Genomic DNA, 15,640 nt, shown 5'->3' with positions numbered 1-15,640 from the left:
TGCGGCCCTTTTTTCTCCCTTCCCAGGCGAGATATAGAGGCCAGTTTCAATTGCCGTAGCAATAGCCCCTGCCTGGGTCTGGAGTGCATCGAGCAGCCACCTTACTCCCTTCATAGGTGGAGTACCTGCATCATTTCCAGATGCTGTAGACATTACTCCTGTCTGGCTCTATAGTGTACCATGCGGCCTTATTTCTCCTTTACCTGGCGAGATATAGAGGCCAACTTCGTTTGACGTGACCATTGCACCTATCTGATTATGATGTGCACCAAGTAGCCACTTTCCTTCCATGCGGTCCTATCTCTCCCTTTCCTGGCGAGATATAGAAGCCACTTCAATTGCCGTAGCAATGGCACCTTCCTGGTTCTAGAGTGAACCAAGCAGCCATCTTGCTCCCTCATAGGTAGAGTACCTGCACCATCTCCAGGTGATGTATCCATTACTCCTGTCTGGCTCTATGGTGTTCCATGTGGCCCTATTTCCCTCTTTCCAGGCGAGATATGGAGGCCCTTCACTTGCCGTGACCATTGCACCTACCTGATTATAGTGTGCACCTGTCTTGGTCGATGGTGCACCATGCGGCCCTGTTTCCCCCTTCCTGGTCGCAGTATATGTCCCTTTCTAATGCGGTTACTGTTGCACCTCTCAGATTCAAGGGTGCCCCATCCAGCCACGTTGCTCCCCTCTTAAGTGGAGTACCTCTTCCACCTCCAGGTGCTGTACCCATTTCACCTGTCTGGTTTTACCTCTGCACTACACAGCCGTATTTCTGCCTTACAGGTAAAGTGCCTGTACCATCGCCAGATACTGTAGCATTCCCGGATGCTGTAGCTCTGTTTCCATTCTCATTAGAGTGCAATGTGCAGCCACTTTACCCATATTATAGGCGGATATTTGCAGTATCTCAGGTACTGGGCCTATGCTGCAATCTCTGGCCCATACTGTTTCTGTATTACTGGGTGCTTCCTTCCCCCGGGCTCTGGTCTGTCCTACGAAGTGATGTTTCCATCCCTAGTTGCTGTATTCACTCCTCTTTTCTGGTTATAACACTCTGTGGTCTCTTCATGCTGCTTCTACCTCACAACTATGTTATAGGGCCACTCTTTGGACTTCTCATGCTTTTCCCACCCTCCCCACTTCATGACTAGGCCACTATTTTGCCTTTCGGCCTGACTGACATCATCATTTATTTGACCCTTCTTCTGATCTGTCAGAAGGAAGGAAAAATGAGACGCACAACGGATCTTCTCTGTGTAGCAGTTGTAAGTCCTTTATGGTCCCATCAGAATTGGCTTGTGATTTGGTAGCCAAAAGCAGGAGTGGGTACAAAACATAGAAGATATGAAAACATTTCATTCACGTGTCATCTCTGTTTTGGATCCACTCCTGTTTTTTTCAAAACATTGTTACCCTTTTGCTCGTCAGTGTATATTGAGATCAAAATATATTTGCTGAGAACCCATTTTTATTTAGCATATGAAATGCAGTATTAAATTAATTTATGTATACATTTTGCATTTGCTTTGAGAGTGCTTTTATATTCTGTTCCATTAATGTACATGGATGTTTTAGGTTAACACTATCAACAGAATAAGTAAATCTGACCTTTTGTTTCAGAAATCTAGCCAAAATCTGGTAGACTATGGTTAAATTCTGTTTTCTTTTATCATACATTTCTAGGTTAAGTGTCACTGAAAACCTGAAGTATATTGTCTAGTTGACATGTATAATTATTTGATAATAATGTAAATAATAGAACTAGAATTATCTATGATAAAAATAAAAAAAAATTATGACATTTTAACTATTGAACGGGCGTGCATAGTCCTCCATTATATTATGATGTTTTTAGTGTATTTATTAACATCTGTATTACCACACACTATTTACTTTCTTTCAAAAGCGAGGCAATGCACACATCATTTGCTTTTTTGGAGCATGTGTTATTCCGACAACAGATGACAGGTCCACATCAGTCACCCCTGGCGGTGAGCAGAAGGTGAATTTCTGTAGTAGGGTTGTAAAAAAGATGAAGAGCTCCATCTTTGCAAGTGTTTCTCCAGCACAGGCTCTCCGACCTAAAACAAAATAAAGAAGTAACATAAAAGCTCAATAATGAGACCTGAAAATATGGGGCAGCACAGATGCTCAATGCACTGGGTCTAAAGATTGTATATGTGCAAACTGTATGTTCCCTGTGAGTTTTCATGGGTTTCAACTGGGTACTTTGCTTTTTCCAAACAAATTGACTGAATAGAGGAAGAATGCAAATTTGTTAAACATACTGGTTAAACATTTCCTAGTTAAACATACTGAGACATCTGTAGTACCCCAGACCTGGAGTTGCCACAAATTGTATATAGTTGTGTGATGAGTAGTGTTGAGCCAACTTGTGTTTCAAATATGGCGTAAAAAGTTCGGGTTTAGGTTATCTAAGAATTCCATTATGGATTCCGCTACTACGAACCATAAGTTATGGTCCGTGGTAGTGGAATCCATAACAGAATTCTTAGATTACCCGAACCTTGTATGCTGAACTTGAAACACAATTTCGTTCATCCCTATTGAGGAGTTTTAAAGAGAACCTTTCACTGGTCCTGACGTTTCTATATTAGTTTTTTCGTTTTAGCGTTTTCATTTTTCTTCCTTGATCCATAACTTTATTTTTTTTCGTTCACATAGCTGTTTCAGGGCTTATTTTTTGTGGAACAAGTTGTACTTTCAAATGCCACCATTTATTATGGCATGCAATGTAGTGGGAAGCCAGAAAAAAATCCAAATGGGGTGAAATTGAAAAAAAATATTAAAAATTAACACGATGCCACTGTTTTACAGGTTTTGTTCCCATGGCGTTCTGTTTGTGGCAAAACTGGCCTGTGCCCTTCACTCCCTGGGTCAGTACAAATACAAATACAAATACAATACAATGTTTAGGTTTTTATGTCTAAATAGTGTAAAAATTGATTTAAACTTTGAGAGAAATGTTATAGTTATGTCTACTGAGCTGATCATTTTTTGTGGGACAATCTTTAGTTTTTATTAATACTATTTTGGAGTGTGTGTGACTTTTTGATCACATTTTATTAAATTTTTTTGGATAAGAGAAGCGATGAAAAAATGGCAAATTGTCCATTTTGACCATTGATATTTTAATAGTACGGGTGTTTTGGGTCACGGTGATACCCATGATGTTTATATTTTTTGGTATTTTTTTTTTTATTCTACAAAAAAGGTGTGTGTGATTTAAACTTTTATTTTTAATTTTTTTTATATATTTTTAACTTTTTTGTTATGATTTTGAAGCTCGTATTTGAGCCCAGAAGCGCGAGCTGTACAGGTACGGCGCTGGTATCAAAGGGGTAAAGGTGAAGCATTCCTTCCTGACAGTCAGCTGCTAGTTAAGTGGAGGTGAAGCACTGCATTTACATGCTATTGTGATTCCTCGTCCTCATACATCTGCATTGTTTCTGGGCATCAAAATCTGATGTAGTGATGTAATCAAATTTATGCAGAATTACTGAAAATTCTGAGGGGTTCAAAAACCTTCAAGCAGCCACCACTGTACACTTCTAACACAAATCTAGAACACAGGAAAAGTCCAATGCTGCCTCAGCAAAACACTTACTGAACTTATTTTTTGCTTTATAAGATGGTCTTTTTCCCCCAAACATGGGGGGGGGGGGGATGTCAGTGCAACTTATACAGCGAATTCTAGTGAGAGCTTCCATTATGGAAGCATTCACTAGTATGCAGGAGGCTCGCGGAACTGTAGCACTGCTAGTGCTTGCTGTACTCACCGCTACCTGGTTTTCCTCCAGGCACCGCACTGCACTGTCCTGACTGTGTAGTACAGCATCAGGACATAGTGTGTTCACTATGACCTGACGCTGTATGCAGTCAGGTCACAGTGTAGTGCGGACCCGGAGAAGACCAGGGAGTGTCAATGCAGGAGATACCGCTGGACCTGCAGAGAAGAGGCAGAGCAGGAGAGGTAAGTTAGTTTATTTATTTTAGCTCTGATATGGGGGTCTGATCTGAGGATCTAAACTACACAAATGTATACTATAGTGTCTTAACAATATATGACTTGTCCACTTGTTATCATTATGGAGAGCCCTTAGTACAGCAGGCTGCCCCCCAGGGGCGATTGAGCCCAGTGTTTAGGAATGCCGAGTGGTATGTCGTGGCCCTAATAGTTTTGTGTCACGGTGCTCTTACTTGGATACTGTCGCTCCCCGGAGTTAGGCTCAGTAGCAACAAAAGAGTTGCAGTTGCTGGAATAAGTAGAGTCAGACTTGGTAAAGTATAAGGTTTTTTACTTGAATAAACTTGCAATAAACTTGTGCCATCCAAACAATATTTGATATGTCTCTTGGCTCCAGCAGGCTAAGGGTGAACTGGCAGGTAAACTTTAATACTTTGCTTTATCTCTCTGGCTTCAGTCTGGCTACTGGACCTTCTAGAGGTTCTTGCACCATTGAATGGGGTGCCTTTGGCAGCTCACCTCCTCATAATACTCTGTCTGTGAACTGCCTGGAGCTAGGGGGCTTTGCAAACTTCTTCCCAGGGCTCCTGCAGCAGGAGGGGGGGAACGCTCCCCTAACTGTGCCAAGTCTGGTCCCTTTGGACTCTAAAACTCAACTCTCTCCCTGGGTTCCTGCAGCCCTTCCCTTGGTGGGAAGCAGGACTAAACTGAACGGGTCCCATTATAGTCAATAATAGTGATGATGTGAACAAGCCCTTAGCTCCAGTTTTAAAATAAAAAAGATTATCAAACAGATGCATCACAAAACGGAGGTAAGGTGGGGTCCAAGCAAGCAAGCAATAGCCCTAATTTTTTGTTGAAGGGCTTCTTTTTTTTCACTGGAAAACGTATATTTTTCAATTCACAGTATTTTGGCTTCATATCATTCACCATTTAATTTCATTTCATTATGCTTTTTTTTTTTTTTTGGGGGGGGGGGTAATGGGTCTAAAAGAGGAATACAACAAATTTTTCTTTTTTCTTTACATGTTAAATTTATTCTGTGGGTCATAATGATTACTGTGCCGTTATATTATGTTGGTTTATTGCCACTAGCCTGAAATGTAGTGTTACTAATAGAAAGGGCTACAAATTTGAGCAAGATTGACAATAGGCTCAAAGTCTCTGTGATAAATAGAGGCCTACATCTGATGTTGTATGATTCTGTATACTGTATGCCACCATTCTCAAATATTGTCTGCACGTTGCTGCTCAGTCTGGGCCTGGGTGTGGAGTATGCATTCCCTTTGGAGGAAATCATATTATCACTTGATGGCTAGAAGCTGGCCCTTTGCAAGTGGTCATGAGATGTTTCCTGGATTCTACACTCAAGCCCCATAGAAATGCTAAATTTTCTCACGCTTCATGGTAACTAATCACATTTTTACCTAAAATGGCTGCTGCATATGTTAGGACATGGAGCAAGGAACTCTGGGAACGAGGGATCACCCACAATGCCATGCATGCAGCCAATCAGCAGCCAGTACCTGTGATGTCACAGCCCTATAAATAGCCTCAGCCATCTTGGATTCAGCCATTTTCCAGTGTGCTTAGTGCAGGGAGAGATGATAGCAGGCACTAGGGAAAGTGCTAGGAAAAACTTTAAAACTTATATTTTGCTCAATAGAAGTTCAGGAAAAGTGCATTAGAAGTGTAGGGAAATGATAGGGAGGGATTATTCCACAGTATTGAATCAGAACAGGGTTCAGTAGGGGAGGTTACAGCCTGGGTAATAGGAACAATTCTATTACACCTTGCTGCACTGACAGCGGATCCAAATTGCCATTATACTGCTGCTCATTTCAGGTTTGCAATAACTCTGTAATTCCAGCAAACCATTCTTATTGGGGGTCTTATTAGCCCTTGTGCGGTGCAGTTATATATATATGTTCTAAAGCTATTTTTTGGCGTATATTAGTGGGGAAAAGAAAAAGGACTTATTAGCTGTTGTGTGGTGAAGTGATAAAATTACAGCCCTTTTTGGTGTGTATTAGTGGCAAAAAAAAATGTTATTTGCCGTTCACGACCGCAGTTATATGTTCTAAAGGCTTTTTTTGGCTTGTATTAGTGGGGTAAAAAAAGGGGCTTATTAGCCGTTGTGTGGTGAAGTGGGAAAATGACAGCCCTTTTTGGCATGTATTAATTTCCTTTTTATTTACTATTTTATTCTAACAGTATATCAGACAGAGAAGTGCCAGGCCCTGCAAAGGGGAGGGGCACAGGCCTAAATGTTTCTGGCACAGTTCGCAGCAGAAAAAGGGGGCGTGGCAGCAGGGGTCACTATGAGAGGCCTGAGCTCCCAGTGTCAGCTAGCGGTCTAGAGGACAGTCAGCAGCTCCTGGCCAGCCAAGATGTGGAGGAGACATCCGCTGCTTCCTCTAGCAGGCGGGCAAGTAGTAATAAGGAGAGTGGCATGGAAGCTGGTGTTGCGAGCAGTCAGGCTCCTGGCTTATAGTCTGTTGAGGAGGATATCAGTGATGTGCAGACAGTACTCGAAGATGATTTAACCGATCGAAATTGGGAGCCGGGTGACGAAGGGCCTTCATCATCATCAGGAGAATAGGGTGGCAGCTGTTGCATGAGGCAGCGGCGAAGCCAGGAAGTCGGTAGCGTGGTCAAGAGTCAGCAGAGTGGCAGCAGTGAGAGGTCAGGAGCCAAACGTGCCTGGGGTAGACCACCCGCTTCGCCGGAGCCTACAGGCTTGCAAAGAAGTGGTGCAGTGGTTCACGGAGGCAGTGGCGGTAGCAGTCAGTCAGTGTGGAGTGTTGGGGGTAAAATCACCTACTCTGCAGTGTGGCAGGTTTTTTTTAAGCTGCCGGGGGAGGTGAACATGGCAATTTTTCAAATCTGTGGGCAGAAGGTGAAGCGTGGCCAGGGTGCCAATGTTGGCACCACGTCCCTGCGTCAACATATGCAGCATCACCATAAAGTGGTCTAGGAGAACCGTGGCTCCAATGTGGTGGTCCAACCTGCCACAGAAACCGCTGCGTCACCCAATGGCACACAGCCGATTTAAAAAAATTAAGGCTCCACCACCTCAGCCGAAGGAAGTTGCCTGTCCTTCCCATCATTTGCTGCTCCTCCTTGTCAGTCATTCCATCAGCAATCGATCACCGAAGCGATTGCCAAGAGACAACAGTATGCGTGCACTTATCCAACGGCGCAGAAGCTGAACGTGCTCCTGGCCAAGTTGCTGGTACTGCAGTCCCTCCATTTCCAAGTGGTGGACTCTGCACATTTCAGAGAACTGATGGCTTGTGCCGAGCCGAGGTGGAGAGTCCCAAGCCGTCATTTCTTTGCTAAATGGGCAGTACCGACCCTGCACACATACAGTACAGACCAAAAGTTTGGACACACCTTCTCATTCAAAGAGTTTTCTTTATTTTCATGACTATGAAGGCATCAAAACTATGAATTAACACATGTGGAATTATATACATAACAAACAAGTGTGAAACAACAGAAAATATGTCATATTCTAGGTTCTTCAAAGTAGCCACCTTTTGCTTTGATTACTGCTTTGCACACTCTTGGCATTCTCTTGATGAGCTTCAAGAGGTAGTCCCCTGAAATGGTCTTCCAACAGTCTTGAAGGAGTTCCCAGAGATGCTTAGCACTTGTTGGCCCTTTTGCCTTCACTCTGCGGTCCAGCTCACCCCAAACCATCTCGATTGGGTTCAGGTCCGGTGACTGTGGAGGCCAGGTCATCTGGCGCAGCACCCTATCACTCTCCTTCATGGTCAAATAGCCCTTACTTTCAAAGTTTTCCCAATTTTTCGGCTGACTGACTGACCTTCATTTCTTAAAGTAATGATGGCCACTCGTTTTTCTTTACTTAGCTGCTTTTTTATTGCCATAATACAAATTCTAACAGTCTATTCAGTAGGACTATCAGCTGTGTATCCACCTGACTTCTCCTCAACGCAACTGATGATCCCAACCCCATTTATAAGGCAAGAAATCCCACTTATTAAACCTGACAGGGCACACCTGTGAAGTGAAAACCATTTCAGGGGACACCTCTTGAAGCTCATCAAGAGAATGCCAAGAGTGTGCAAAGCAGTAATCAAAGCAAAAGGTGGCTACTTTGAAGAACCTAGAATATGACATATTTTCTGTTGTTTCACACTTGTTTGTTATGTATATAATTCCACATGTGTTAATTCATAGTTTTGATTCCTTCAGTGTGAATCTACAATTTTCATAGTCATGAAAATAAAGAAAACTCTTTGAATGAGAAGGTGTGTCCAAACTTTTGGTCTGTACTGTATGTAGAACAGACGGTGGGCCAGTCCCTGAGCCTTTCGGTGTCTGCCAAAGTGAACGGCAGCGCTGACGAGTGGAGCTGTAACTACGGTTAAAGACAATATATGAACTTTACAGCCCACTGGGTAAATGTGGTTCCTGCCCAGCCAAACCAGCAACTTGGCCAGGTGACGCCGCTTCCGTCTCCACGTTCTCATGCCATTGATCCTGCGACAATGTCCGCCTCTGCCTCTTTATCCTCCAACTTGTCCTCAGCCTCCACTGCAGGGACAATTCACTGTGCCCCATCAGCATACCACATGTACAGGGCATGGCGGTGTCACGCTGTTCTGCATTTAGTTTGCCTGGGCGAACGGAGTCACACAGGAAAGGAACTGCTCCGCATCGTTCATCAACAAATCAAATCCTGGCTTTTTCAACTACAATCCAAAATCGGAACCATGGTGATCGACAATGGGAAGAACATGGTGTCGGGGCTGCGTCAAGGAGGGATGAGCCATATGCCCTGCATGGTGCACATGTTCAATCTGGTAGTCAAGCGTTTCCTGAAGTCTTCCACCCATCTGCAAGACATCCTAAAAAAGGCCAAGAAACTTTGCATGCACTTCAGCCACTTTTACACCGCCAATCACACCCTCCTTGAGCTACAGCGACAGAATGGCGTCCCCCAACATAGGCTGATATGCGACGTTTTCACCCATTAGAATTCCACCCTCCACATGTTGGACCGACTGTACGAATAGAGAAAGGCCATAAACGATTTCTTGATGATACAGGCGGACAGAGGTACTCCCCTGTGTAACTTCGATGTTAGCCAGTGGCAGCTCATGCGTGACATCTGCCGTTTGCTCGTGCCCTTTGAGAAGGCCACTTTATTTCTCAGTTGCCAGGACTACGGGATAAACAACATCATTCCACTGATTCATATCCTGGAAACGATGCTGGTAAATCTGGCTGGTCAGGGGACTAGAGACGTGACGCCTACATCTCGCGGCCAAATGAGCACTGTGGGGGCAGAACTGGAGGAGGATATTGGAGCACAAGCAATGTGTAACAAAATGGGTAGTTTTTCTACACAGGTGAAAGAGGAGGAGCAGGAGGAGGAGCAGGAGCAGCCGGAGGAACAAGAGGGAGATGACAAAGACGAGGCATATGACCAGACACAACGTATGCAGTGGAGATGGAGGCAGGAAGTCCCTCCGAGTCACTTGCACGAATGGCCCGATGCATGCTCACTTGCTTGCATAGTGACAGCCGAATTGTCACCATTTGGCAGAGTTATGACTACTTGCTCTCCAACATGTTAGACCCTCGCTACCAGTCCAAAATGGGGGCCTTTTTTTTACACCCGCTTAGAGGGAGGACAAACTGAACTACTATAGAGACATCCTATGTTATCAGTTGGCCGCTGCCTATCAGCGCCATCATCCATCCTCTCGTCGGTCTGACCAGGGGGGCCCTATGCGCTCACGTTCCACTGTCATGGCTGCTTGGGGGGGTGGCAGGAGCAGTACCAGCTCCATCAGCAGCAGCCTAAGTCTAGAGTCGCAGATGAGCAGCTATCTTCACCCGCATAGTGAAGAAACTACTCATCAGCAGCTAGACATAGAACAGAACCTGAACCAGCAGGTGGTGGCATACGTGGACTGCACTCTGTCAGCCGTCATTGAAGATCCGCTGGACTGCTGGGCAGCCAAACTGGCCGAGTTTTCCCTGGAAAAGCTGTCATGCCTGGCCAGTAGTGTGGCATCAGAGCGGGTGTTTAGTGCGGCAAGGGCCATAGTTACCCCAAGGAGAACATGCTTGTCCACCCAAAATGTGGAGAGCCAGAATTTCCACCCACCAATGCCTGATGCATCAGACTAGATCATTCATGCTGCCTCACCCAAACCTTGACAAAAGAGACCGGTTTCTTCTTGCTACTATTCTGATGCTGCCACCCGCCTGATGCCACACATCTGATACCAAGTGCTCCTTCTTACACCCACCATTGTCAGCGGGTACTGTTAGTGCCATCAACCTCCCCACGCTGTCACCGGGTCACTCTGTGCTCTCCTGATGCTGCTGGCACCTCCACACTATGTCACCTTGCCACTCTGTGGTCTCTTGATGCTGCTGTCACCTCCACACTATGTCACCTGCCACCCTGTGGTCTCCTGATGCTGCTGCTACCTCAACACTATGTCACCTTGCCACTCTGCTGCCACCTCCACACTTTGTCATTGTGCCACTCTGTGGTCTCCTGATGCTGCCACCTCCACACTGTCATTGTGCCACTCTGTGGCTTCCTCCTGATGCTGCTGCCACCTCCGGACTCTGTCATTGAGCCACTCTGTGATCTCCTCATGCTGCTTTCACCTCCACACTATGTCCTAGGGCCACTCTGTGAACTTCTCATGCTGTTCCCACCCTCCCCACTTCATGACTGGGCCACTATTTTGCCTTTTGGCCTGGCTGACATCATGTCAGTGGCCTCCTCCTGATGCTGCTGCCACCTCCAGACTCTGCCATTTGGCCACTCTGAGGGCTACTCATGCTGCTTTCACCTCACCACTATGTCATAGTCTGTGGACTTCTCATGCTGTTCCCACCCTCCCCACTTCATGACTGGGCCACTATTTTTGTCACAACCAGACAGCTGAGAAGTTCTGACAGAAGCCTTTCAGAACCTCCTCCTTGAGTTTTCTTTGTTTTGGTTTTTAGTTCCTCATCTCATCTCGTTAGTCTCTCTCAGCTGTCATGTAGTTGGACTGATTGCATCCCTTTAAATTCCTCCCCATAATGCATTAGTGTGCGGCTTATACAACTTCCTGGAGTGTGTGTGCATGCTGTTCCTATTTCCCAGTCTTCTACAAGATAAGGGCTGTACATTTATTTGTGATTTTCTGTTTGCTGGATCCCAGATTACCCTGACTCCCTCCGTATCTAGTGTAGGGAGCCGGTGGTCGTGTTCCCTCACTATTGTAGGGTGTTTAGGTGTTATATAGTCGAGGTACGAGGATATGCAACCATCCACCTTTGGGGTGTTTGCATAGGCTGAGCAGTCAGGGAGAGTGCCAGGTCTCATGCAGGGGTCTCCCTTTTGTTCCTTAGTTTTGGATCCAGTGAGTCATAGATTCTTTTTTGCATTGTCTTGTTTCCTGTACACCTTCCGTGACATTTTTGCCTTTCGGCCTGGCTGACATCATCATTTATTTGACCCTTATTCTTATCTGTCAGAAGGAAGGAAAAATGAGACGTACAACGGATCCTGTCTATGTATCAGTTGTAAGGCCTGCATGACATGGTCACTATGCATCAGAATTGGCTTATGATTTGGTAGCCAAAAGCAAGAGTGGGTATAAAAAACACAGAAGACATGAAAATATTCCATTCACGTGTCATCTCTGTTTTAAATACACTCCTGTTTGTTTTATTGGCATTAGCAATACCGATGGATTACTGACCAATTGATGACAGAGTGAAGGCGGATGCTCAACAGACCGGATCCGTTTATTTGGGGGTTATTGTTCTGACGGATCAGAGGAAGGGCAAAATAATCAGTGACATTAACAAAAACTTACTGCTGACACCCTCTCCACTTTGTCAGGGGGGCTCTACTTGCATAACCGTTTAATAGAACAGGTTCTGTAGACATCTGTGTGGAATTAGCTGACGAAGGTGTAAAAGAAGTGCGCTCTTTCACGCTATAGTAGGATCTTGGGCCTCTGCACGGTTCTTTATAGCTGATGCTAACATCGACCTGTAAGGTTGAGTTCACTCTTGAGTCAGTTTTGGCCCCGTAACTGCCCAAAGAAGTGAAGTGTGCAGTGATTCTAAGAGCGACGCCTGTCATCTGCGTGTCATACTGACTCACAGTATTGTTTCACTACCACAGCAGACTCCCTATTCGTGTTGCTGCAAGGCACAGTGTTCTACACCACTATACAGGCTCTCTGCAGCCAGCAAATAGTTATTTTTTTAACGCGATTCGCCATGAATTAAATCATATCAAATCAAATCTTTTCGGAAAATTCGACGAACCAACCGAATCGAATTTTTGAGAAATTCGCTCATCTCTACTTAAAATGATCAGCATGATGAAATATGCATTTTTAACATGTTGGGCCTCCGATATACATTATAGTGGACAGGAAGACATGTTTTATGGATATTCCATATTTGCCAGCTGAGTGAGAGAGGTGGAGCATGCAAACGTAATGAAAGTCTTTCCAGAAGGCTGGGCTAAGAATGGGAGGTCGACCACTCTCAGCAGATAGCCTCTGCCAAATTTGGATAAAAATGAAGGATTTTGAACCTTTCGTCGACACAGTTTGAGGATCTTATCGACATTGGCTGTGTTCCCTGTTCTCCTATCCCTGGAACCAGAACTGACTCTTATCAAGCAATATGCTAGGTATTATGAACCTTCCTGTTTTTAATCTCTTATTTTTATAACTGTTTTTGCCCTTCTATATATGTCTGTTATTTCTTAAATTTTTTATAACTTAGTACATTAAGGCACATCCCTTTGAATCCAGAGGGGAAAAAAAGCAGTCTGGTTTGAGAGCTGCACTTATACAAGCAGACAAACAATGCAAGTTTGTGAGCGTTTTCGTGTTTGATTTCAAGTGTGTGTTTGTATTAAGCGTGTGACTTTAGATTACAAGACTTGAGATTCAGAGACTTTAGTAGGGGACTACAGTAAGTTAGATTCTTATCACTGCACTATATTGTATTTTTCTCTTTTCTTGCGTAATCCCCATTTAGTAAGTGTTCCATTATTGACAGCACAGTCCAGTGCACATCATGTGCAACATCCCAGAGTTATGTTACGAAACTCTTATACCCCGCTACAACCTGTTAAGTGTATCCGCATTGTCCTGTGTAATTTAACATCACATCCTCACAAATGTGCATTGAAACCCTTGTTAAATATACTTTGCTGTAATTTTCATGTTTACCAGCAGGTGGCAACAATGTGTCAGCAGGGCCTTAGTAACAGTTTAGCATTTCTAGACTGGAATAGTACATTCCAGTTTAGCTCCCCCCTCTTTTAGCAGAGTGGGCTTGCCCACATCCTGCCTCATGGGTGGGGAAGGAAGTTAGAGTTAGTGTGCCAGCCACCCCGGCTAGGGGAAGGCTGTGCAAGTAGGAGGTCCCAGTTCTAGGGATCCAAGCCAGAATCTTGTCTCAGCTGAGACCAAAGATCATCATTCCCAGCCTGAGCCCTTCAGCCTCAGCTGGTGACAAGCAAGCAGCCACCTCCAGAACTCCAGGAAGAACCATACCCTGTGAGCATAACTGTGAGTACCATCCAGTGACCAGGAGAAGCCAAATTCCTCCTCAGCTAGTCAGTCCCCAACACAGCAGAAGATAGACAGAGCAGAAGATAGTAATTCCTGCCACATTATGCCAATACCTGCTGGGACCCAAGACTATTGCTGTATCTCACATGGATTACTGCTGCATCAAGTAAAGACTAGTTTGGAACTTTATGACAAGTCTGGATCTCATTTACTGCTACCAAATCCCTCAATTACTCCTACTAGCAACACTCATTTTATTGCAAGTGATCCAGGAGTCCAGCCGTACCAAGGTAGGAGACACCGTTGACACTATTACTATTACCAAACAGAGACATTACACCACTCCGGCATTCCTAACCTGGTACGTGGGTTTCAACACCTTAAAGGGCCCTGTGTTAGTACCCTGCGCACGCTGCAATTGGCGTCACGAACAAAAACCATAGACTCATATACCCATATCCTGACTCACTGCATAATTAGTGTCCGTGTAACTGCCCCCACGGCCCAGCTCATTGCACAAGTCTAATGTATGCATTCCTGGAACAGCCATTTGAGAGTGCATATTTTGTTCAAAATGTGAGCAAATTGCCAGTTTGGAATTGCACATCGTGTATCTAACCGGGCGAGTTTCAACACTGAGAAGCGTTGACAATTTGGAAAAGAGTTTGTTACTCACTAAGCAAGCACTCTATGAGGTACTGTAGATGTGAGGGAGGGTGGTAGCGAGGATGCTCAGGAAAGTGAGGTAGCTAGCTGGATAACAGTTAGAGAGCGGGGTAGAGGGATAAGTGCCAGGGAGGCTAGCCCTGATCTGACACACCCCGACAAGTTTGCAAAGTTGACAGATGAGGGGGATGTCAGTTCAGGGAGAGCACTGCTGCAGCCAGACCCTTCCTCTGCCAGTCAGGGGAATGTCATCTCCAGTAAGCAGGGGACCATGAGAGCAGGACAGGCAAGACAGGTGCTGGTAGTGGGAGACTCAATTATTAGTGGTACAGATAGGGCGATCTGTCACAAAGACCGGGATCGTCGAACGGTGTGTTGTCTTCCTGGCGCTCGAGTTCGACACATCGAGGATCAGGTTGACATATTACTGGGAGGACTTGAGAAGATCCAGCAGTCATGGTTCATATCAGAACCAATGACAAAGTTAGAGGTAGGTGGAGCATCCTTAAAAATGATTTTAGGGATTTAGGTCACAAGCTTAGGGCCTCAAGGTAGTGTTTTCTGAAATACTGCCTGTACCATGAGCCACACAAGAAAGGCAGCGGGAGATTAGGGAGGTTAACAAGTGGTTCAAGAACTGGTGTAGGAAGGAGGGGTTTGGGTTCCTGGAGAACTGGACCCACTTCTATGTTGGCTACAGGCACTATTGTCGGGATGGTCTGCACCTCAATGGAGAAGGGACAGCTATGTTGGGGAGAAGATGGCTAAAAGGTTAGAGGAGTGTTTAAACTAGGGACTGAATAGGGTAATTACGTTATAGGATGGGAAGATAGTGCAGATAGAGACAGGGGCAAGGTAATGGGACTGGGGGAGGAATGGAAGGTGGGACTAGAACAGTTCAGAAGGAAAGTGTAGGGTAGAAAAATATACATAAACATCTTACTTGTATGTATACTAATGCCAGAAGCCTGACTAATAAAACTGGTGAACTGGAAATAGTGATGTGTGAGGAGGACTATGACATAGTGGGAATATCTGAGACATGGCTGGATGATAGCTATAACTGGGCAGTTAATGTACAGGGTAACAGTCTGTTTAAAAAGGATCGTGAAAACCGAGGAGGGGGAGGGGTTTTCCTTTATGTAAAGTCTTGTCTAATGCCCACAGTCCGAGAAGATATAAGTGAGGGACATAAACATGTAGAGTCACAGTGGGTAGAAATACATGGAGGCAAAAACAATAATAAAATACTAATGGGAGTTTATTATAAACCACCTGATATAAACCACCTGATATACCTGAAACACCTGAAACACCTGAAACCTGTATATCTCATAAAGGTTGTTGGCAATAACCAAAGACAATTACCTTTCCCAACTGGTTCAGGACCCGACTA

General features: G+C 44.8%; 1 protein-coding gene across 3 annotated transcripts in view; it reads right to left on the bottom strand.

Moving 5' to 3' along the window:
- Nucleotides 1-1,468: 1,468 nt before the first annotated feature.
- LOC120997233 (cytochrome P450 2K6-like) overlaps nt 1,469-15,640 on the bottom strand; it is a 265,867-nt gene continuing 251,695 nt past the window's right edge. The window contains exon 9 of one of the 3 annotated variants that reach the window (XM_040427231.1): nt 1,469-2,078. In XM_040427231.1, the coding sequence (XP_040283165.1) occupies nt 1,897-2,078 (182 nt within the window). In that variant the 3' untranslated portion in view covers nt 1,469-1,896. The remainder of the gene's footprint in view (nt 2,079-15,640) is intronic. The other 2 variants (XM_040427230.1, XM_040427228.1) reach the window with 2 other exon arrangements.

The sequence above is a fragment of the Bufo bufo genome, chromosome 4 (genome assembly GCF_905171765.1).
Source record: "Bufo bufo chromosome 4, aBufBuf1.1, whole genome shotgun sequence".
Taxonomy (NCBI): domain Eukaryota; kingdom Metazoa; phylum Chordata; class Amphibia; order Anura; family Bufonidae; genus Bufo; species Bufo bufo.
The sequence above is the reverse complement of the archived record's forward strand: the minus strand, read 5'-3'. Positions and strand labels throughout refer to the sequence as shown.